Genomic DNA, 24,117 nt, shown 5'->3' on the forward strand with positions numbered 1-24,117 from the left:
TCAATTGGTGTAGATCTTGGCTGCAATTAGCCACAAGTTAAGAAGTCAACATAGGCATTTTTTGTTGTGCACCGAGTTGTGTGATTATGTGATTCTGCCACCCAGAGCTTGAAATAGCCCTGTCTAGAAAACTGGTGGCGCTGTGGGCTAAACCGCAGAAGCCTGTGCTGCAGGGTCAGAAGACCAGCAGTCGTAAGATCGAATCCACATGACGGAGTGAGCGCCCGTCGCTTGTCCCAGCTCCCGCCAACCTAGCGGTTCGAAAGCATGCAAATGCAAGTAGATAAACAGGGACCACCTCGGTGGGAAGGTAACAGCATTCCGTGTCTAAATCACACTGGCCATGTGACCACGGAAAGATTGTCTTCGGGCAAACGCTGGCTCTATGGCTTGAAGAGCGGGATGAGTGCCGCCCCCTAGAGTCGGACACGACTGGACAAAAATTGTCAAGGGGAACCTTTACCTTTACCTTTACCTAGAAAACTGTGATCTGCTGTTTGTATTGCTCAGACTTTCTGGAGAAGGGGAGAAGAAGACTCATATGGATTCTTCACATGTTCTTTTGAATTTCATAAATCATTAAAGACACAGGTTGTTCTTTCAAATAATTGCGCTGCGGGCTAAACCGCAGAAGCCTGTGCTGCAGGGTCAGAAGACCAGCAATCATAAGATCGAATCCGTGCGATAGAGTGAGCTCCCATCGCTTGTCCCAGCTCCCGCCAACCTAGCGATTCGAAAGCATGCAAATGCGAGTAGATTAATAGGGACCACCTCGGTGGGAAGGTAACAGCGTTCCGTGTCTAAGTCGCATTGGCCATGTGACCACGTAAGATTGTCTTCGGACAAAACGCTGGCTCTATGGCTTGGAAACAGGGATGAGCACCACCCCCTAGAGTCGAACACAACTGGACAAAAATTGTCAAGGGAAACCTTTACCTTTACCTAAGCTGATATTAGGCAAAGCCAGATACATCTATCACATAAGGCTTAAAACCAAAAACTGATAGGCCCACTGAGTCAGTTGTTGAATCGTGAGTGGACTCTTATGCAATCACATTGATTCAATGTGTCCATTCTAGTTGGGACTGTCACTTGGATTTAAGCCATATGGTCTCTATGCAAAATCACTGCTTTGTGACAACATTTATGTCTGCTCGAACTTAACCGCCACCACCCCGCCCTCCCCAGGGCTCATTAATCCAAGAGAAGGCATGTGAGAGAACATCTCACAATCAGGGGCTGTGTGCCTCAGAGTGAATGTTTTTAAGCATTCTGTTAAAAGTATGTTTCCAATCTAATGCCTGTCATAGGGATATTTGCAGCACATCAAGCTTGCTGTGAATTTTTGACCCACAGATTGAAAAATTATCCAACTTTGACAAATTCTGTGGAGAATAGGTGGGAGGCTGCTGACATTTCACTTAGTTTTTACAGAATCCATTGCTGGAGAAAGGCTGACAGGTCTGACAGAGCCTTTTTCACTTCTGCCTACTCTCTGTTGGCAGTCACCAGGATGTGAACCAGGAAACAGCTTGTTTCTATACCTCTCCATTCTGCACAATATCTTCCACACTCAGAAATGTCAGCTTCCTCTGGCAAGGGGTTGCATTTGATCCCTTTACCTGACCTTGCTGTTCAGGAAGTACTCACAGTCAACATTTTGGGATTTGTTTCTGCAGGATATGGTGCCTGCAATGACTAACTATTCAAGGTTAAGGATATCAACGGTTGTGAGTTATAGTAGTTTTATATTGCCCAAGGCAGCACTGTTGCCCTCCAGATATTCTTTCTGGGCCTTCCAGATGTACAGGCTATAAACACACCCAAGCTTTACAGAACTTCATTATCAGGACTTCATGCCAGAAATAAGAGACTTCAGAATCACTATCTCTTCTGCTATTATCCTGCACTGTCACAGAAACGTCATGCTCACATCTCCATCTAGAACTGAACACCTGGCTTAAGTCTGAAGTCTATGGCACTGAAGAGCATAGCCCAAACAGACCCTCTTAATGGCTAGAATCCTGTTGTGAGATATACTGGGCTCAAGGGAAATTGTGCAAGTAGTTTGTCCAATTTTCTATCTCTCTGTTGCATTCCCTAGTGTACAATAAGATATTTATTTATTTAAAATATTTTTACTCCACTTTTCTCCTTAAAAGGAAAATCATTAAATTTACCTCATTAAAAAGAAAATGTTTAAAAGCTAAAAATAGTGAGAATGCAAATTTAAAAAAAGAAATAAACAAGTATTATATTAAAAATGATAAAGTCAGTACTAAAAACATATTTAAAAAAAGAACAAAAAACAAAACATAGTACAACAATCCATTAAAAAAAAGCCCCCTCAGACTGCCAGTCACTAAGGAAAAGCCTGCCTGAAGAGAAAGGTCTTTGCCTGGGTAAGTGTCCTGGGTATGTCTGAGTGTGCAACAAACAGCTGGAATGATTGTAAAATTTTCTGTTTACACTGTACAAAACCAGTAGGATTCTGTCTGATGTCTGGTTATTTCCTAATTTGATTTGGCTTTTTAAAGATATGCCCCAATGAAAGCAGTATACTGTAGAGTCTAGGATCTCTGAGGTGCTGAACGACAAAGTACAATGTACTACTGTGTGTGGGTGAGCTTGGGCAGCCAAGGAGTGTCTACCTCCACATCCCACTGGCCCTCCAAGAACCCCTAACAAAGCTATATGGGGGGTATAGGGGGAATCTCTCTCCCCAGTTGCTATTCTGGAATGAATGGTCCTACAGATTTTGGAGGCAATGAAATTTGGAAAGGCAGGAAAAGGGGGGGGGAAGTGGGGAAAAGTGGGGAAAAGTCTGTCAAGGAAATCTCCCACCAAGGGGAAAATAGAAGGAATTTGGAGGAAGAGTTGGGGGCAGTCAGAGGTCAGGAAGAGGAGGAGGAGAGGGATATAGAGGACTGCCCCAGAGTGAAGTGGGGAAGTTCTGGACACAGCTGGCTATGTGGCTTCGAAGGAAACTCTCCTCTAGCAGACTATAGCCTGACTACAGAAAAGAGGTAAAATTCTGTATGAATTAAAACTGAAACTAAGAAACAGGGTCAAGTCGACGGGGAGGACTTGGCCCCAATCCAACACTGCCGTTTGCATTTGGAGTTGCCCTTTAAATGCCTGCATCAGTGGGCAAGAGACATTAGGGCAGAGAGTATACAAATCTTGCCTGTCAGTTGATCTACTTGTGGGTATAGGGTGGGGTGAGGCCAACCCCACATCTATTTAGTATTAAGGTCTTGGAGTACTGGAGCTAATTCTCCAGTATGAATGCAGTGAAAGTAAGTGTGTGGCAGAGAATAGTTGTAAATAGTTATAAAGAAATTTTCACTGAAGTTGAAGGCCATCTCTGGATCTCTTTCAAGATAATGAATGATAATGGGGTGTCTTTTGTCATCCTCATGCCAGTGGATGAGGCGTACTCCTTCACAGGTATACTATCTTATCTGTTTAGTATATTGAAGGGCCCAGTCCTTTCAGTTTCACTACTAGTATAAAACTGCTATTGAAAATTCTAAAACTGTTGCTGCACAAAAGGAAAGGAGTGATAGTGAAGTATTTGTAACAGCATAATTAGGCACCAGAACTGACATTTGCTATTACTGTAATTGTTGCTAATGCCGCTGAACATATGAACTTATCTCAAACTTTATTTTTAGATTTGTCCTCTTACTGCCTTGTGCTGAATCAGAGCTGGTTGGCTTGATTACACGATTTGCATCTTCGTGAAGAGCGCCAAACCAATCTTTTAGACGGGATGCGAGGCTCCTCAGCTCCTTGTCCGTGCAAGCTGTTAAGAGAATGATAACAAAGAGATTAGTGGGAATATAATAGATATGACCTCTAAAGAAGGTTATTACTTACTTCTTGAAGAATAAGCTTTTGACACAAAGAGAGAGGGAGCAGTTGTTCATAGGATTGCATCAGATCAAGAAAACACAGAACGGCAAGACAAGAAGCATAATTCTACTTGAAAATTTACTAAATAGGAGACATAATTTATAGTGTAGGACCTGTACACTAATCCATCATCTGCTGTTGCTCAGATATGTTTGGGAATTTTGGGTGAGGCTTCTCAGCTTTAAAATCTTCTGAGAAAACATAAATCAAAGAACAGTAGGAAAAAAGAGAATCACATAACAATGCTGCTAGAGCCTGACTCGGGAAATGATTCATAACCCATGTTCAGTTGGGTTTAAAGCTATTGTCACAGCAATTGATTATTAGTCTTTTAATGGAGGCTGTCATGTTTTCCAATTTGATGGCAAATAAGAGTCTGCCACCTTTTAAAGCAGCCCCCCCTTCATAATGTTATCCAGATTAAAGCAACCAATACTTATGCTTATTTGGAAATATATTTTTAAAAATGAATTTCTGTTAAGAGCTTTATGCTTACAAGAATGTGGTATTAGAAATTTGGAGGGGATTCTTGGAAAAGAAATGTTTCAATTTTGGACTATCTTTAGTGTCCAAATTCACTGAATGGAGTCACTATTTCTTGTTCTTGTGAACATATTCCAAAATCTGAATAACATTTTTCATATACAAACGAAGGCTTCCCTCCAGTAATATCAGGCATATTTTACAGAATAATCCACACTGTACAGCATCACTGTTCACTGCCAGTTTTAATACAGTCTTTGATCCAGTCCTAAGCATATATATTTACTTTTTGCAGGGATAAGAAACAAGGAAGATACTTATTGTTCTAAGAAACTCACAGTTTTAAACTGAGTGAGAAAGAAAGATAAAGTTAGGAAGGGCAGGGATTAATGAAACAAGGATAATACATGAAAGCCAAATGCAATTTCATGAATTAGTAAAAGAGAGAAGCACGGGGAAAAAAAAAGAGAGTGAGAGCGCAGTGGTCTTTGTCTATGAAGCATGTGTAATAGCCAAGGAAATATTTTGATTACTTGTAACCTGCTAGGAAAAAAAGGAAGACTGCAGCTGATAAAAGTCAATGGGCAAAACCAGGCACAGTTTGTGTAACAAGCCTGATGGCCATATTGACACCAACCATATTGCCTGCCTGCCTGCCTGCCCTTCTCTTTCTTTCTTTCTTTCTTTCTTTCTTTCTTTCTTTCTTTCTTTCTTTCTTTCTTTCTTTCTTTCTTTCTTTCTTTCTTTCTTTCTTTCTTTCTTTCTTTCTTTCTTTCTTTCTTTCTTTCTTTCCTTTCTTTCAGGAGCTCACTCCACACCGTCCCAATGAAAACTCAGCCACTGCTATGTTGTCCACAACAGGTTGAATTGTTATTCCTTATGACTTGCATGCTTTGTTTCTGTTAATGCAAGTTTTTTTTTTTTTTTTTTTTAATTGGGGCTGCTAAAGTGGTCTCAGCCTTGGGTCCTTAAACATTCTTGGACTGCAACTCCCAGAAATTCTGGCTAGCACAGCTAGTGGCAAAAACTTTTTGGAGTTTTAGTCCAAAAACATCTGGAGACCCAAGGTTGGGAACTACACTGATTTAAGACATCAGGAACCTCACCATCCCCTCCCTCTGGTCTTCTGTTATCAGGCAAAGACTTACTTATTCAGGCAGGCATTTGAATAAGAAGTAGGAGTGTAGGGAATGCTGTATTTACTAAATTTAGATATTTTATTTTTTAAAAAATCATTTAAAATTTTATTTTGGTTTTAGTATTGATCAATGTTTAATTACTTTTTAAATATATTTGTCCTGTATAATAATTTAAACATGCATAGTTTTAATTATTGTGATTTGCATTGAGTCTCCTATGGGGAGAAAGGCAGCATATAAATAATATAAAGAAAATAAAGAATTAATAAACCTTTTCTTCTTGCACTTCTGTGAAGTCAGCTCTCTCATTCCATTCCTATGCCTTTCATTCTTCCACCCTAATAGTGTGTCAAAGAATGCTATCTTCACCTTGCTTTTTTTGGCCCAGTTTTCCAGCTTGTGAAGATAATTTCAAACTTTGATTCCTTCTTGGAAGGTGTTAGCTATCCCTCCCAAATATGTGCCATTTGGAAGTGAGATTAGCATCTCCTTTACATCTTCATCTAGACTGTTTATAAAAATCTAAAACAGCTCTTCTCCTGGGACAGAGCTCTGCAGCACCAGACTCAAGACTCCCTGAAGTTTGATAAAGCACACAATGAGCACATACTAAGTATAGCTCGTCAACCCATTGTAGATCCACCTAATAATAGAATGGTCTAGTACACACTTTACTACTGTATCTTGTGAACAAAGGCATTGTGGAGGCCTTCATTGATGTTTTGCTGAACCCAAGATTTACTGGATCTATGCTGTGCTCTTGATCTACCAAGCCAGTAAAATCATATTACAAATGGAGATAACATTCATTTGATATTATACTATATTTTTTATAAACTCGTGTTGACTGTCTCATAGATTATCACAAATCAGCTGCTCAGTAATTTGTTCTAAAACTTTGCCCAAAATTAACATCAGACTGGTCTGCAATTTCTCAGACCAATTTGAACACAACTGCTACTCTTTTGAAAGGAAATAGAACATGCATCTATCTCTAGTCTTTCATTACCTATGTATCGAAGTTTATAGCTAGCAAATCTAAAATAACGCATTCATCCTCTGCAGCACTGGAGACATTCACAGTAACCTGGTAATCTTTGTCTCCTAACTTATGTTTCTGCTTACTAGGTTATGTTAGTTGTTATATACTGTACATCCAAAAGCCTGCAGCTTCATGGACTCTATTTTAAATAGACATTATACACGACAACCAGTTTTGCTGCACTTAAATGATCTCAAGCTTCTATAAGCAAAGATTTTTTCAAAACAACAACAAAGACATAAACATATAAAACAGGCAAATCATGATCCTTTTCTTTATTACCAAAATATATGCAGTTTTATGTGCTATTTTTTATATCCCTTTGCCTGTTTTGCATTTTTCACAAGTAAGAAAAGACCTGGATTAATGATATATATCAGGACTCTTACGTCTTTTTTCTTCTAAAAAACTGAATTGCTAATGGTGAAGAAGTATTTTGCATCTCCTATCAGTTTTATTAATCAATCTAATGAAACGTGAAACTTTTCAGAAAGACTTTGGATTGTTGAAGATACTTGGAGACACACTCTAGGGTGAGTTGCTAGTGATAGCAAGCAAATAAGGCTACAATGATGCATGCCCTGGTAACTTTCAGACTAAATTACTGCAGTGTATTATATGTAGGATTGCCCTTATCACATGGAAACTTCGATAGATACAGGAGATACCTGTCAGAATTTTAACAGGTATGATCAGATTTCTACCCATTATAACACATCTAAAATAGCTTAACCGGCTACCAGTTTGTTTCAAGAAGTTTATAAGCATAATGCCAAAAGCACGCTTTAGAATGGAACCTAAATGAGTACAGTGTAAAAAGTAGTTATTTGCTTTAAGGCCTAGCAAAGGTAACAAGAAGCTGGTTTCCTGTTAAATGGACCAACTCCTTAAATGCAGATTTGTTCTTTCAAACTCTTACTTCTAGCTCAGCTTGCTTCAAAGATATGGAGCCACAACAGTTGGAGGATGAACCAGGCAAACATTGGCAATAAATAGTTATGTTGCTTTACTCCAGTATTGAATTCTGCATCTGCCAGTGACTCATAAGCCGAATGTTTCAGTGTCTAACCAGGAGTGAGCCAGGGTTGTAAAGCTGCAAATAAATTGATCATTTCTCTTGTGGGCTATCTGCTGTATGCCTTACCCCACCACCACCACCCTTGAAGAGACCCTTGCCCAGCAGGCTGAGGCAAAGAGGAAGTCACAAAAGCAGCAAAACCAGGGAGCTGGACAGGGGACAGACTGTATTTGTCGTCAGTGTGGAAAGGATTGTCACTCTCGAATTGGCCTCCTCAGCCACACTAGATGGTGTTCCAAGTCCTCCATACAGAGCACGTTACCATAGTCTTTCGAGACTGAAGGATGCCTAACTAACCACCACCAATGTCGGGAGCCTTGCTTAGTTGCCAACCAGTGACAGATTAGGATTTGCCAGGAACTCTATTCTTTTCACAGAATTAAAGGCACAATTAGTAACAGCCTCAATTTATGACTGAAAGGCGAGCCTGACTTTTTTTAAAAAAAAGCCTAAATGTGAAGCCAACAACTTGAAATACTTTAAAATCCTAACTGTGTGTTTCATCTTACATATATCCTGCTCTTCTTTTTTAGAAAGTCTAAGCCAGCTTGCCTGATGGTCAGAAAGTAACAGATGAAAAAACTTTTCACTTTTGAGTAGTGGTGGTTTGGATGAATCTTTTCTGAAGTGAACTACTTATCTGGTCATAGGGGAAATGCATGGTAATACTAGTGGCTGTAATATGTTTTTACTAAACGCATGAGTGGAGTTATTTTCAGAAATCTAGCTTGTTTAGTTTGTTTATTCAAATGATACTTACCGTACTTACAAGTAGGTTTACAGAAACACTCTGCACACTTATCTGAGAGTAAGCCCAAGTGAACTCAGGAAGGCTTCATTCTGAGTTGACACTGTGCTGCATAGGTTTTGTGCAGAGTCTCGTGGCGCAGTGGTTTAAACTGCTGTACTGCAGCCAAAACTGTGCTCACGTCTTGGGGTTCAATCCCAGGTAGCCGGCTCAAGGTTAACTCAGTCTTCTATCCTTCCGAGGTCGGTAAAATGAGTACCCAGCTTGCTGCGGGGGCAACGTGTAGTCTGCATAATTAACTTGTAAAGAGTGCTTTAAGCAGTATGGGGCAGTATATACGCAGCACACTTTTTTTGCTTTTTGTGTGTGTGCTGTTCTTTGTCGGCTTCTGGAACTTTTTTTTAAAAAAACTTTTCTTTTAGGTTTAGTGCACTGTTTAGCAGCTAAGATATTTGCCAATTATATATATAGGAACGTGAAGGCATGCATAAGCATGTGTAGGATGTGAATAGGTTATAGGCTAAAAATAAGATCAATGAGTTATTTAGTAGAACAAGACTTTTGAGGGGGAAAATTCAGGCAAAGTGGCACAGATAGAGGCTGTGGGCTGAAGGAGAAACACAGTGCCACATTCTACTTCCTTGGTTCTTGTCAGAAGATTCCAAAGATGTGCTAATTAATGCTGCAAAAACATTGAAAGATCTGGCATTTCCAGTTACAGGAATGCCAGTATGCAGGCAGACAGACTAGATTTCCCTACACTGCCTACTGAGCCATAGAACTCATGAGTAGAGATGGGGACGAATCGCCATTTTGGCGAGTTGTCCTGCTTCGTGATCCATCTAAGCTGACGAAACACAAATCTCCTCCCCATGAACCAATGAAACACAAAGTGGTTTGTTGGTTTATGTGGAGGTATACAGCCAGAGGCTGTCTAAAAAACAAAAGCTGACCCCTCCACCCCCATAGCCTTCCCTCTGCCCCCTTCCCACTACCCATGTTGCCTCCCTACCTTGACTCCTGCAGTCTGCGCCACTGCCACCGCTGCCACCACCACCATCCATGGAGGCCTGTGCCACGGCAGCCTTCGCAGTCACCATCCAGCACCACTTGCTGCAATGCCCTCCACCGCTATGGCCTGCCTTAAGGAAATCTGGGCTGCCCTTTGTAAAGATGGCGGCTACAACTTCCTTTCCCTAAAAAGAAGCAGTAGTTTAACCACTGCACCACCATCTTTGCAAAGGGCAGTCAGTGTCCCTTAGGGCAGGCCGTGGCTGCGGAGGCCACTGCAGCAGGTGGCAATGGATGGCAGTGGCAGTGTGTGGTAGTACATGGCGGCGATGCCAGGCGGTGGTGGATGGCAGCAGTGGCTAAGGTAGGAAGGGGAAGGAGCGGGGGATAGGCTGTGGAGTGGGTGGCTGTGGGGCTGGCTGGCTGTTTATCGGCCCACTGATCAGCTGATTGGCAGGCCTATAGGCAGAATGGGAAGGCCATAGGATGAGAGGGAAGGCTAACCTTCTCTCTCTACCTATGGGGGACAAATAAAAATGGGGAAATATTCATCCCTTCATATTCGTTGGGGTCTCTGGAACTGATGAATATAAAGGGATGAATATTTAATGAAATGGAATTTTTTAATGAATATTGTGTTCCTTTTTTTTATTGTCCCCATATCTACTCATGAGCACTTGGGCCAATTGCTTTCTCACACTTTATGCTATCTCAAAAAGTTACTGCTATGAGGATAAAATGGGGAGATAGAAGTGCCCCACATACTGCCTTAAGTCTACTGGAAGAAAGGCAGGATATAAAAGTAAACAGCAACAATAAGAACAATATGCATGATGGCTTCCCAGATGCTTTCACCTCCAATACAAAGCTTGTACTTTTGACAGTTGTACAACAGACAGTAATTCTGTCATGTTCCTTAGCGTGGATATGCAGTACTGAGACAAGCAGGTACAAGTGAAGCCAGGGAGGGCCACTACTTGGACAACGAGCCACTTAAAATAATTTTATTTCTGTTTACAGTTTTAAAGAGATTTTTTAGTAGCAAAATGTGATTTTGTTGTTAAGTTTGCTACCATTTTGGGGGGCAGGGCCTTCAACAGCAGATGGTCTATTGTTCTGTTTTTTGTTTTTTAAATATCCCAAGAACAAAATGTTTTCAATTTATGAACATTATCTCCCAGTTCAAACTGTAAGGCTCCATGGAAGACAAATAAGATTACTGGAAAAAGTTAGAAGGACCTGATGCCCACTAAGTGTCTGCATGGGTTGGTTTATGCATGAAAATGTAAGACAGGATGACTGCAACAGCATGCAGCGAGTTTCCTGTCTGAATGGGTTGCCCTGAAAGTAAAATTTTGCAGTAGTTACCAGGAACAATTTTGAATCCCATGAAAAACAACAGGGTAAGCTAACCTGGGTGATTAGTGTAGTCCATATGGATTGGACTATTTCAGAAATGTTTTACTACTGGCCATGCAGAGTATAACTAAAGGGAGTTGCAAGCCATTTATTCATTACTCCTATCCCCACTACACATCCATTCCCCAGACCATAGCTTTGGATAAAACCTATGTGTCCATACATTTACTCATAGACATCATAAAATACAGCATTCCTGATTGTGCAGAGTCAGAGTTAAACTTGAACATAGTGGAGGATACACAAAGCCTGCTTAACGTGCTATAAGTATTTGTTCCCATTTCTTCAGTGGAGATCATTAGATAATTATACTTGAGTATAATCTGGGTTCAGTGCATGTAGTGAGCAGTGAATATGGGGACGGATGTGCATCCTACCTTTTTGGATGTGTCACAGAACCAGAGCATGACTATTGCACTGAAAAACAGTTTTGGATTTTTCACATAAGAAGGTTACGTTTTTCACTTTGGCATTGTTTTCTTATTTCAGGAGTAAAAGAAATGAAAGCTGTAATTTGCAGCCATTTGAAGTAATGGTAATCTGCCTGGAAAACTGTGGAATCCTAATGACAGTGAAAACAATCTGCTTCCACATTCAAGAGAACCGAGACAAAACTAAAAATAACTAACTGAAATTCAGGTTTGTGGTTTGTTTTACAGCCTGGCTTGCCAGGTCATGTTCTAGTAAATCAGAATTCTCTACTGTGACCTCAAGACCAGTTCACACACTAGTTTGAAACAGGCCTGAAATTTGTATTGAGGATATCATAGATACGTGCTCTGTTTGTGTATACACAATGAAACCATCTTATACATGTCATGGCCTTAACATATCGGTGCCATTTGAATCAGATGACAGTTCAGTTTTATAGTTCCCATGGCTGGCATCAATTGAAACGCCCTTAAGAGATATTCTCAGGACAAGCTGTCTGTATGCCATAATTTTCGCAAAATAAAGAAAGCAGCAATAGTGGAGAATCTAAGTTAAGATGTTGGATTTGATTTTCCAAAGCATATAAAATATAATGAAACATACTGTATGTATCAATACTAACAATAGGATAATGGCCTTAAGTCTTATTCAGCTACCTCTCTCATTTGTAGGCACTGCTCGAAGACCTTCAATTTATATAAGTATTCTATAGTTAGTCCTACCTAACAATGGATTCACTGAATCCATTGCTGAATAGTGAATCAACACTTATGCAAATGCTACTGAGTCAATGAATCTGCTGTAATTAATTAGAACTAGCAAATGGATATTAAGGAAGGTTCTTAAGGATATTCATCATTCGATGTAATGACTTGCACAACTAGAATAAAATAATGTACATATGCAAAATAAGAACATATGCAAATTTTCTGTTTGCATAATTTATATAGGGCATAGGATCCAGTTTTTGTTGAGAACAAAATTTGGATTAGAGAACTTTTTAAATAGTATGGAGGATAAATGAAGCCTGCTCAGAATGCTGTAACTATTGGCCCTCATTTCTTCAGTGGAGAGAATCAGAAATCCAGTATGTCCTGTTGTTGGATCTGTGGCGTTTCCCTTTATTATGTCAATGCTTCATGTTTGTTATGTTAATTGTTTAGTTAGGAGTTTATTATTTAATAGAATATTGTTGTTAATAATAAATTTACCTCATGAATCACTATCAATTTCTGCAATCAATAAACAAAAGTTATATTTAAAAGACTTTAAAGAGTGGACCTGAATCTTCCTGAAGCAATGGTGATTTAGTGATCACCTGGTGGCAGCAGTGTAAAATAGGGGATTATTTGCCTTTGAGTGCTCCAAGTCTTGACGGTCAAGCAAGGGGGCATGAAGGGCGAACGCCACAGGATCTTTGTGCAAATATGGATGAAATCAACACTATCTGTAAACTTCTGAAGTGACCTTGAGGTCACTTCACAAAAAGCCCAGAAAATTTCCCAGGGCACATCAAGACCCCCCTTCCAATCTCCCACAGATCCTTTGTGTTGGCATTCCCGAGGTTGAAAATCTTAAAATAACAAAGATGCCATGCAGTTAAAAGAAGGAAAAAGGAATCCAAAATACCAATACTTTAGAACAAAAATGGTGATCCAATACCAAAGGAAGAGACAGAAAACTTCAGATCCTAAGGAAGCCCAAGACTTTTGCACAGTCCAGTCAGAAGCAGTCTTTGAGTGAAGTCATGATGGGGTAGCAGCTGCTTCCTGCACTTTTGTTTCAGCCACAGTGTAAAGTGACGTACCTTCCCTTCATTGTGGCATATTGTCCGGCAGATGGTTTTTCAAACAATTTCCCCCCTCTATCCTTATAAAAATACCTAATTAGTTACACGACTAGAACTGAGTATGAAAATGCATGCAGAATCATGCCTGCATTCCTGTATGGATTTTGGACAATCCACTTTAGGATGATTGGGTCTGTTCTTCTCCCTGCCTCATCCTGGGTTCCTCTTTCTTGTTGATGCAATGGTATTGCTACTGTTACAATCAATATTCTCCTCCAACCCCTTTTCCTGTCTTTTATGGGCTGGAGCTGGGTAAATAATTCTGATAGTGCAGCGTATACCTCCACCCCAAGACACAACCCTTTGTGTTTTCCCATTTGCTGTCTCCTCCAAAGGTCTGGAAAATCACAAATGCTGTAATGGACCTGGACAAGGATTGGATCAGACTGTTTCCAAAAAGCACATGGTGGGTCAGACACTCTCTTGTGTATCCTTATTCTGTCATGAACCGGGTCAGAAGGCAGTGCACATCTCTCAAAAATAATTCTAACAATATGAGAGTTTCTCAATCACAACTTTTTCAAATTCCTAAGCTACCTTGGTTCAACCGTCAATTCAAATTAAGACTGCAGCCCAGAAATCAGAAGACTGAGACTTCGGAGGGCAGCAAGGAAGGAATTAGAAAAGATCATCAGGTGTTAGGATGTGTCACTGGAGACCAAGAACAAGATCATCCACCCTCTTGTATTCCCAGTCCCCATGTATGCGCTGGACAGTTTAAGGAAGCTGAGATGGGGAAAAATGATTTTTTTCTGAAATGCAATGCAGGTGGAGAGCTGTGCAGATATCCTGGGCCACCGGAAAGATGAACAAGTGGATCCTAGAGAAAATTAAGATATCTCTGGAGTAAAAAAAAAAAATTGAAACTGAGGCTGTTCTACTTTGGGCACATTATGAGAAGACGGGGAAAAACAATAATGCTGGGAAAAGTTGAAGGCAGCGTGAAAAGAGGAAGACCAAATATGAAATGGATGGACTCCCTAAAGGAAGCCACAGGTAATGGGCTATTTACACCATTAACCTCATTGTTATCTTATGATTGTTATTTTACCATTGTTAATCTATGACAGAGATCCTCACATTCTTAACAGCTGCTACATATCAAAGACCTACATATCAAAGACATCATCACCACAATGTTTTATACCCATTGACTTTCTTACCAACCAACCAGACACCTTCATGCCATATATAAATATTTGCCATGTTACATCTCCTTCTCTTATTTCTGATGGAGTGGATTTGTCCACAAAAGCTCACATTAAAAATATAAAAGTTAGTTTTCAAAGTGTCACCACGTTTTTGTCTTTTAAAAACTATTTTTATTTTGTTTTCACCTATAATGCCTGCACGTACTAACACAGATACCCCCTTCTATAACTACTACTATGAGAAGTCCAAGTAAGTTAAATAAAACGTGCACCCAGATAATTTTTATAGGATCATACCTTTAAATCCTGGAATACTGAAAATCACATGGCTGTGTTTTCATTTAATGCAGCTAATAATGAATTTTATAAGACTGTTCAGAAGGATGAAACTGCAGAATAAAACTCACACAGTTCTGTTCAAATATGTTTGGCATCTGAAATTAATTGGATCCCAGCTGGTTATTATTTCTATTTCTATTTTTATTTCAAAAGTGAGATGTTTTCAAAATGTGTTTCTTTTATTACCTACCCCCTAGGAAATAGAAATAATTCCCCTTATGAGACTTCATTTATTTATTTACTTTGCGAAAAGGTAAGCAAATAAAAGAGTATTAACAATACTTGTAGAAAGCCAAATAATTTATTTCTCTCTGAGCTGTTTGTTCCACATAATAAGTGTAATCATGTGCATAGAATCGCAGCACTTTACCCATGGGCTTCCTGCCTGGCATGCAGCCCATCTTTCAACTAAAAGATCCATGCAATCCATACATTTTCTGAGATTTGCATTTGATATGCATACATGATTTTAAAAATATAAACCATCACAGAAAATCATAATAGGAGACTATGCAAGAAAATTACGTATTTTCTTATGCAAGAAAATACACCTACTACTACTTTTGACCCCTCTCTCTCGCTCTGTGTGTGTGTGTGTGTGTGTGTGTGTGTGTGTGTGTGTACCTAACTATAAACAAAAAAAATCCTGTAGTAGTAGTAGTTCCAAAAGGAGTAGGTTAATGTGGAAACAGATGGTCCTTCATATATAGACTTTAAGCTGGATGGGTCCCAATTTAGTTACCGACCCACTGAAACTGGCAATACATGCTCCAAGTGATCAATTTCCATCAGACATCTACTGCTCCATTCTGAAACACCGTTTGCTTCCAAGTAATCTTCAAAGGCAGCTCTGCATTAGGACACATTGCAGTTGCTTAAACTGGATGTTACCAGAACAGTGAATTAACAGTTGTTAGTCTGTCTCTGTCTAGAAGGGGGTATAGTGGAGAGGCAGCATTGGCCACAGGTATTCTGGAGGACATATACAATACCCTCCACATAATGTTATCCTTTAGAGCAGGGGATGAGAAGTTGGTCTTTCAGATGTTTTGGACTATAGCTTTCACAGTCTTTGTCATTGGCCCTCATCACTAAATGTTCTTCTGCAAGCATGCCATGCAGACACAGGCCCCATGGCTGATATTCAATGTTGAATGCAGTTTGGAATTAAGCCCCTAAAATCTAGGAAAAGCTTCTAAAAACTCCACCCAAATTTCCCTAGATATCGACCCTAAATTTCTTGATCTTGTTTCTTTAATAAAGTCACTGCAGAAAGAAGCTGACTCACTTCATTTCTTTATTTAAATGATATGCTTTCCCCAGAGAGGCTTGCCAGATGCCTAGACTACTTTATATCTTTCTCCTAAGACTGGAATTTGGGAATAGGGTGGATAGAGTGATGGACTAGTACTCTGGAGACCACAGCTCAAATCCTCATTCAGCCATGGAAACTCATTGAGTGAAACGGTAAAATACTTGAATATCTCACTTACCATGAATCCCTCAAAGTTCATTTCAACTTGACATCAAATAATTCAATAGTGCTTTTTAGACCTTCACACTGCTCTTGTGAGGTTTCACTTTGGTTTCATCAGTATCTTTGGTTTCACTTTGTTGTTAAAATCATACATACAATAAGATTAAAATAGCATTAAAACACTGAAAGTTCTGTGCATGTCTGGGAAATGGTAGTTGGAGCGGCATTTGATAATCTTGTCCTTTTACATCCTTCATTCTTCCTTTTTAAACTCATTAGTAATAGACTTAGAATTTATATGATTAGTTATGCTCAATTATTACAATTTTATACACAATTTTTATATATAAATTTCTGTGTGAATAAAGATGTCTGGTTAATTAGCAAGGAGCTAAAAGGTATATTATTATGAATATGTTATTTCTCAGGAGCTATGTAATTATGAACAGCCCCTAAAATCCAACATATGAAGAGCTGCCCAATTATGACTACAACTTTCAGGTCCAGTTTTTTTTATAACGTCATTACTGATTCACACCGAGCTGTGAGGCTTCCAAACTGCTCCTAAATATGTAACTTCAGTGTGAAGTAATTCCTATAGTTTTCAGTCATATTTAGAGTTCGTTAAATCTGTTCATACTTACAAATCTGTTCATACTTACAATGTCAGTTGGAAATGTGTAATTTTGTAACTCTTTCACATTTTAAATTTGTTTGTTGAAAAGTGGATTAGGACAAGAGAGAAACGGATTAAAAGGCATTGTGCTAAAAGGATGATACCAGCTACAAAAGAATACAACTGCCTGAAATACTGATAAAAATTGTGTGTATACTAGCAGTGAGCAGACCTGTGTTTTCCAACAAGCTGTTGTCCAGAAACACAAATTTGTACATTTGAGGTGTACTCTATGTATGACACAGGAAACATAGTACCGAACACAGAAAAGACAGTAAAACAGATTTTGAGGGAAGGAAGAGAAAGGTATTCCACTATCCAAATATTTATGAACTGAGGAGGAAAGATCCTTGCAGTGCTATATATATAATTTTCTGCCTTGTGATTCAGCTGAAAGATCCTTTGGAACCTGAAACTCTAACTCTTTCTCTCTCTGTGTGTGTGTCATTTAGAAACTATCACTTCAGGCACTTAATTTAGGATATTACAAAAAGGCAACAAACTGAAGTTTTTGATTTATTAATATTGTATTTTTACTCATAGGAAGGGAGTAATATTCCTCCATGGGACTAAGTTCTTGTGACATATTCGACATCAGGTGCCAAAATAACTTGGCTAGCACCATTTTCAGCTTTGCCTCAGGAGATAAAAGTCTTGGGCTGGGCCCAAAAGCATCTCCAAACCATAGAGAATACAAATATAGCCTCACTGCATAGAATTCAACAGCCTTTTAAAGCCATTCCTAAAATGCTGTGGGCTTTGTTGGCACTAAGAAATTAATTCATACACTGCCTTTGAAAACACATAGTTATGACCTGCATGGGAAACAGAGATGATTCACTTGGATTGTAAGGTACTTCCCCATTTCCGCACCCCTTCTTCTACTGTTCAGAAAAGATCTTTGCTGAAGTGACATAAATCTAATTCAACATGGTTCCAGCGAGATGAAAAGCGGCAGTCACAAGTCAGCATATGCTAATGGAAACCATTTTTCTCCTCCATTAGTTTTTTTGCATGCCCAGCTGATTCTGATTTTACATTATGTGCGCCCTCTGTGCTTTCATTTGCATGTTCCCCACTGAATGTTATCATGTCTCTGGCCACCGGGGCTTCATTAAAGTAGAATGTTGTCATGCAGTGAATTACTCTGAAATGTGAAACACAGAGACAGGTTTCAAAAGGGAAAATGAGGTGTTCTGGGGCATCCTGGGGCTGGCTGTATTTAGAGATGCCCCAAAGATCCTCCCTGTAATTTTCTGAGAACCTGACAGAAAGGCAACGAGTGTGTGCAAATGAGGAGAAAATGCAGTTCCCCCTGTGAACGACAATGGAAAAAGATTCCATGGAAAGAACAAAGACGGTTTCTACCCTGCTGTTCCTTCTAAATTAAAAAGAATGAAGCTTTATGCGGGCAGGGCACTTTGAAAAGCCACTCTTCAGCAAACAAAACTCAGACTTTTTAGCCAAAGGCAGGACATGCCAGTAACAGCAAGGCAGTTTATTCCCATCAAGACACATTAAAACGAGGGCCAGCTGGATTTGCAGGCTTAAAATGCCCACTTCATGGAAGGATTTAAAGTGATGAATGTGCTCTCATCACCCCTTCCTCTGAAAACACACAAACACACCTAGCTGTGAGAAAACCTGCGCATTCTGCGGTGAGGTATTTTCTGGCTGCATAGTTCAGTGAGCTAGATTACAGGGTGTGAGGAGTTGGATTCCCCACAGTGACTCCCAGGAGAACAGCCAGGCTGCGTAACCTCAGACAAGCTGTTGTGATCCCAGAGCATCCTCAATAAATAAATATATCCTACATTAACTGACTGAAGTGATAGTGTCTAAAGAAATATTCTTTTTAAAAATAGAGCATTGCAAAGACCTCTCCTTATACAGTCATGGCCAAAAATATTGCCACCCTTGTAATTCTGTCAGAAAATGCAACCCTTCTCTCAGAAAATTCTTGCAGTTGCAAATATTCTGGTACTCACATGTTCATTTCTTTGGTTTGCATTGGAACTACACAAAAAGATAGAAAAGTCAAATCTGATACAATCCCACTGCCTAAAATTATTGGCACCCTTAACTTAATATTTGGTAGCACTACCTTTGGAAAAAAAATAACTGAAATCCATCGCTTCCTGTAACCATGAATGAGTTTCTCACACCTCTCTGCTGGGATTTTGGACCACTCTTCTTTTGCAAACTGCTCCAGAGCTTCAGATTTGAAGGATGCCTTCTCCCATCTGCTGTTTGGAGATCTCTCCACAGGTTTTCTATGGGATTCAGATCTGAACTCATTGCTGGCCATTTCAGAATTTACAGTGCTTTGTTTGCAGCCATTTCTGAGTGCCTTTTGAAGTGTGTTTTGGGCCATTGTCCTGCTGGAAGACCCATGACCTCTGGTGGAGACGCAGCTTTCTGACACTGGCCACTACGTTGCGCCTCCACATTCTTTGGTAATTATCAGATTTCATAATACCGTCCACACAGTCAAGGCATCCAGTGCCAGAAGCAGCGAAGCAACACCAAAACATCTTTGAATCTCCACCATGTTTGACTGTAGGGACTGTGCTCTTTTCTTTGAATGCCTCATTTCTTTTTCTGTAAACAGTGCCATGATGTCCTTGACCAAAAAGCTCTACTTTTGTCTCAATTGTCCACAATATGTTCTCCCAGAAGGATTGTGGTTTTGTCACATAAGTTTTGGCATACTCCAGTCTTGCTTTTTATGCCTTTGTGTCAGCAGTGGTGTCCTCCTGGGTCTCCTACCATAGTTTCCCTTTTCATTCAGATGGCGATGGATAGTGCGAGCTTACACTGTTTAACCCTGTGTCTGCAGATCAGCTTGAATTTGTTGGGAAGTTAATCTGGGTTCTGTATCCACCATTCGAACAACCCTTCATTGTAATTTTTCAGTAATTTTGCTCTTCCGTCCATGTCCATGGAGGTTAGTTATAGTGCCATGGGCTGTAAACCTCTTGATATTGCACACAGTGGACACAGGTGTGACAAACCCAGACCTACTGGGATCTGCCACAGTTTTACTAAGCTGCCACCAACCATTCCCTATAAGAAGTCACACAGACCAGGGATGGATTTTCAACCAATAAAAGAATAAGGTTTATTTAAAACAACACACAGGGAAAATAAAATGATCAGGTGAATAAGATATAGTAACGTGGCTTAGTTTCACTCATACATACATACAGTTTGGTTCACACAGAACCCTTAACTTGAAGCACAGACCCTGAACCTATCAGTTCTGGCTAACCAACAGACACCTGAACCTATCAGGTTGGTACTGACACACAGTAGTACCCTGTCTGACACACAGACTCCCACACCAGCTTCTTCTTCCCAGCTGCTGCTTCTTCACATCCCAGCGTCTCTTGAACTTCACCACACAGGCTTCACATATATATACAGTACAGCCCCTCCTCCTGATGTCCCGCCTTCCACTCCCCATAGGATGGAACTTTCCCTCCAAACCCATGACAGACAGGTAACATCAGTGCTGTATGTAACACCTCCCCTCTTTATAAGTTGTTTTGTAGGGGGAAAGCTAAGGTGCTTTTTCCCAAAAAACAACCTGGATAAAACACACAACAACAGTTATACATACCATATCATACTTACTTATACTTACATTCTAAGTTAACCATAGCAATTAGGCATTTAAACATTTACCATATACATTACATCAATTTACCTTTATTCATACAAACCAAGTTCAAAAAACAGGTACATTTAACTTTTTGTTCACCAATATATATACATAGTCCATGTTCCTTTCGCCGTCTTCATTCTTCAGGTCTTCTTGACAAGGCGTCAGCAACACAGTTCACTGACCCTCTGACCACCTTCACTTCAAAGTCATAGTCCTGTAGGTTTAAAGCCCACCTCATAAGTTTGCTATTGTGGGTTTTCATTGTCTTTAACCATTGCAGTGGTGAATGGTCAGTGCACAGAACAAAATGTCTTCCCCAGATGTAAGGCTTGGCCTTCTGGATCGCGTAGACTATGGCCAAACACTCCTTCTCCACGGTTGCCAAATGTCTCTCACCTTTTTGAAGTTTCCTACTCAGGTAGGACACTGGATGCTGGTCACCATTCTCATCCTCCTGGCACAGAACTGCTCCTACCCCGCTGTTAGACGCATCGGTGTAGATGATGAACTCCCGGTCGAAGTCTGGAGCACGCAGCACTGGATACTGGACGAGCGCCTCCTTCAATCTCTGGAACGCCGCCTCACAGTCGCTGGTCCACGGGATGCGGTCATCAGCCTTCTTCCTCGTCAGATTGGTCAGCGGAGCCGCAATCTTGCTAAACCTCGGGATGAACTTTCCGTAGTAGACCACCAACCCAAGAAATGATTTGACTTTTTTCTTGGTGTTGGGTCTGGGCCAATCACGAACTGCTTCTGTTTTGGCCTCTAGGGGTTTTATCACTCCTCCCCCTACCATGTGACCCAAGTATTTTATTTCTGGGCTACCCAGCTGCAGTTTATTCTCTTTACAGGGCCTAGGCCAAAGCACTTCCTCCCCTGGGTTAAAGTGCCTCTCCCTGCCTTCCTGGTCATCCCAAGCTTTCTTTCTGACCTTTTGAGCTTGCAGGGTCTCTGTTGCTAGCTCTAGGTTTCTCTTTAGGTCAATCCTTAAAGAGTCTATGTATGTCACAACGTCTTGTGGGTCATCCTGGGTGATCTGCTCCCAATTTTGTTTGATCAAATCAAGGGGCCCTTTCACCCTTCTCCCAAATAAAAGTTCAAATGGACTGAACCCGGTACTGGCTTGTGACACTGATCGATAAGCAAACAAAAGGGATTGCAGCTTCTGGTCCCAATTGTTTGGATTCTCTGCCAAGTAAGCCCTAATCATGCGCATTAGAGTCCCATTGAACTTCTCAGTTAACCCATTACTTTCAGGATGATAGGCAGTAGTTTCCTTGTGCTTAATTCCACAGATTTGCCATAAGCGTTTCATGAGCTTTGACGTGAACGATGCGCCCAAATCTGTGATTATTTCTGAGGCAAATCCCATCCTGGACATATACCCCACCAAGGCATCTGCCACTGTGTTAGTTTCAATGTTAGTCAAGGGAATGGCTTCAGGGTACCTCGTGGCATGGTCCACAATGGTGAGAATGAACCTGTTCCCCCTCTTTGTGGCCTTGGGCAAAGGTCCCACAATATCCACCCCTATGCATTTGAACGGAGTGTCAATCACAGGCAAAGGGCACAACTTTGCTTTGGTCCTGTCGCGGCTATTCCCCTGCCTTTGACACACATCACATTGTTTACAGAACTCCCTGATCTGCTTCCCTATGTCAGGCCAGTAGAAATTCTGTGTGATTCTCTGCTGTGTTTTGTTCACCCCTAAGTGTGCAGCAAACATGTCAGAGTGCCCCCTTTGTAAGATCATGGGGCGATACTTTTCAGGTACCACTAGCTGACTTCTGATCCCATCTCCCCCTTTTGAGATATTCCTCAGGGTCTCTCTATATAAAATCCCCTTTTTCTCCAGAAATCTCGCTGGGGTTTCAGGTGTTAGCTGGGCGTCAGTCACCTGTTCAAAATACTTTTGGAGAGTGGCGTCTGCCTTTTGCTCTTGTCCAAATCTGCTGTCTGTGGTTAAGGTTTCCACCACAGCTTCTGAACTCCCCTCTGCTTCCGTCTCTGGCTCATCATTACCCCCTTGAACTGTCCCCGTGGTGGCTTGTGAACGTGTAATCACTAGCACCCTTTTCACATGTTCAGCCAGGTCATTTCCCACGAGCATGGCTGCTGGCAGAGTCGATGAAATTGCTAGCCGCCAAACTCCCCTCCAGCCTTGAAAGTTGACAGGTACCTCCGCGACTGGCAGTGAAATCACCTGCCCCTCAATCCCTGCCACCTTCATGCTCTCATTTGGGATTAGATATTCCCTAGGAATAATATCTGGATGGCACAGGGTCACCTGAGAACAAGTGTCCCGCAGCCCCCGATACTGACGGTCAAGTATTCCTACGTCCACCCCTGCTGTCTCAAACAACTGAGAATCTGTTCTCACCAGCAGGCAGCGCCTGACCTCTACAAGAGGACCATTTTCCTCAGCCTGATCAGCAGATGTAGCTGTTCCAGATTGAGTAGTCATGGCAACAGGCTCCCTCAGTGACAATGAGCCTTGCTCTTTCTGGACACAGAACACAGCTTTTGGCTTGGTTCCACTCGAATCCTGAGGCACCATTCCTTTTAGCTGCTTTAATTTCTCACACTCTGAGATTAGATGGCCCTTTCCCTGACAGAAATAACATTTTCTGCTATATTTTGAGTCTTTCTCATCCTGTTTTGGTTTTCCCTCCAAAATCTGAGGTCTTGGTTTCATGTCTGAGGGCTTCCCTTCACCATGGGCCCCTCCCCCTTGCTGGCTTTTCCCTGGTCCCTGAGAGTACTTGCTGTAGGTTTCTTTGGGTTTACCTACAGATTTCCCCTCACCCAAGGGCTTTCTTATTTGGGAAATAAAATCTGCGATCTCGGCTGCTTCTGCCACAGATTTCGGTTTCTTTTCTAGCTCCTTTTGCTTAGCCTCAAACTCAGCCCTGATCTGTAAACTTTCTTCCTCAGCCCTAGCTTTTATCTCTTTTACTTTTTCTTCAGTCTTATCTCTGATTTCTTTTAACTTAATGTCTTTTTGCTGATTATATTTTTCAAAATCTTGCTCACTTTGTCTGACCTGAGCCTCATACTTTTCTCTTTCCGAAATTTCTTCAACTGATAAATTGTTATTTTTCTTATTTAGGAATGTTAATTTTAATTGTGCCATTCTCATTCTGTGTTCCAGTTCCATCTCTTTCATCCTCATGACCATTCCCCTTTTCTTGGCATCTGCCTCTGCCTGACTGATTTCAGATCTTTCTCTTAAGTCTAATTCCCTCATCCTCAGTTCATGCTGTTGGGCTAGGAGCATTTTTCTGAGTTCTGAGTTCTGCTCTCCTGTGCTGTCACCCTGCACTGAGCCAAATTCATCCTCAGAACCTTGGTCAACCTGGGGGTCTTTCACTTCACCCATTTCTGCCATTTGGCTTCGAGTCAAGGGCATAATCCCCCCCCCAGAACAGGCTGCTTTCAAAAGTCAAGCCTCAAAATAAAGCGACCACTTTTTTTTTTCTTTTGCCTCAAAACCAGCCTTCCTATAGATTGCTGCTGTTCTTCAGCACTACTTGCAACTGTAGCCAGCCGGAGTCCACCCCCCTCTGCTGGGCCTCTCAGCAGGCAGGCCAGATCACTTCTACTTTACAGTTTTGCCTCAGCTTTTTTCCCGCCAAAAACAGGCTGCCTCAGAGCACCCTAATCTAGTCTCCCCAGTTGGCACGTTCTT

General features: G+C 40.9%; 1 protein-coding gene and 1 long non-coding RNA gene across 6 annotated transcripts in view; one reads left to right on the forward strand and one right to left on the reverse strand.

Annotated features, from left to right (window-relative positions):
- LOC140704478 (uncharacterized) overlaps positions 1–24,117 on the forward strand; it is a 140,936-nt gene that overhangs the window by 77,472 nt on the left and 39,347 nt on the right. For 2 of the 4 annotated variants that reach the window (XR_013541869.1, XR_013541870.1), the window contains exon 2: positions 11,328–14,115. This is a non-coding gene — a long non-coding RNA (uncharacterized LOC140704478). Of the gene's footprint in view, positions 1–3,816; positions 8,323–9,796; positions 14,116–24,117 lie in introns of those variants that run through there. The other 2 variants (XR_013541868.1, XR_013541867.1) reach the window with 2 other exon arrangements.
- Positions 1–24,117, reverse strand: part of SPOCK1 (SPARC (osteonectin), cwcv and kazal like domains proteoglycan 1) — a 646,684-nt gene that overhangs the window by 27,177 nt on the left and 595,390 nt on the right. For both annotated transcript variants that reach the window (XM_072990125.2, XM_020782675.3), the window contains exon 7: positions 3,692–3,808. In XM_072990125.2, coding sequence (XP_072846226.2) covers positions 3,692–3,808 — 117 coding nt within the window. The remainder of the gene's footprint in view (positions 1–3,691; positions 3,809–24,117) is intronic.

This window comes from Pogona vitticeps, chromosome 2 (assembly GCF_051106095.1).
Source record: "Pogona vitticeps strain Pit_001003342236 chromosome 2, PviZW2.1, whole genome shotgun sequence".
In the NCBI taxonomy this organism is placed as follows: Eukaryota; Metazoa; Chordata; class Lepidosauria; order Squamata; family Agamidae; genus Pogona; species Pogona vitticeps.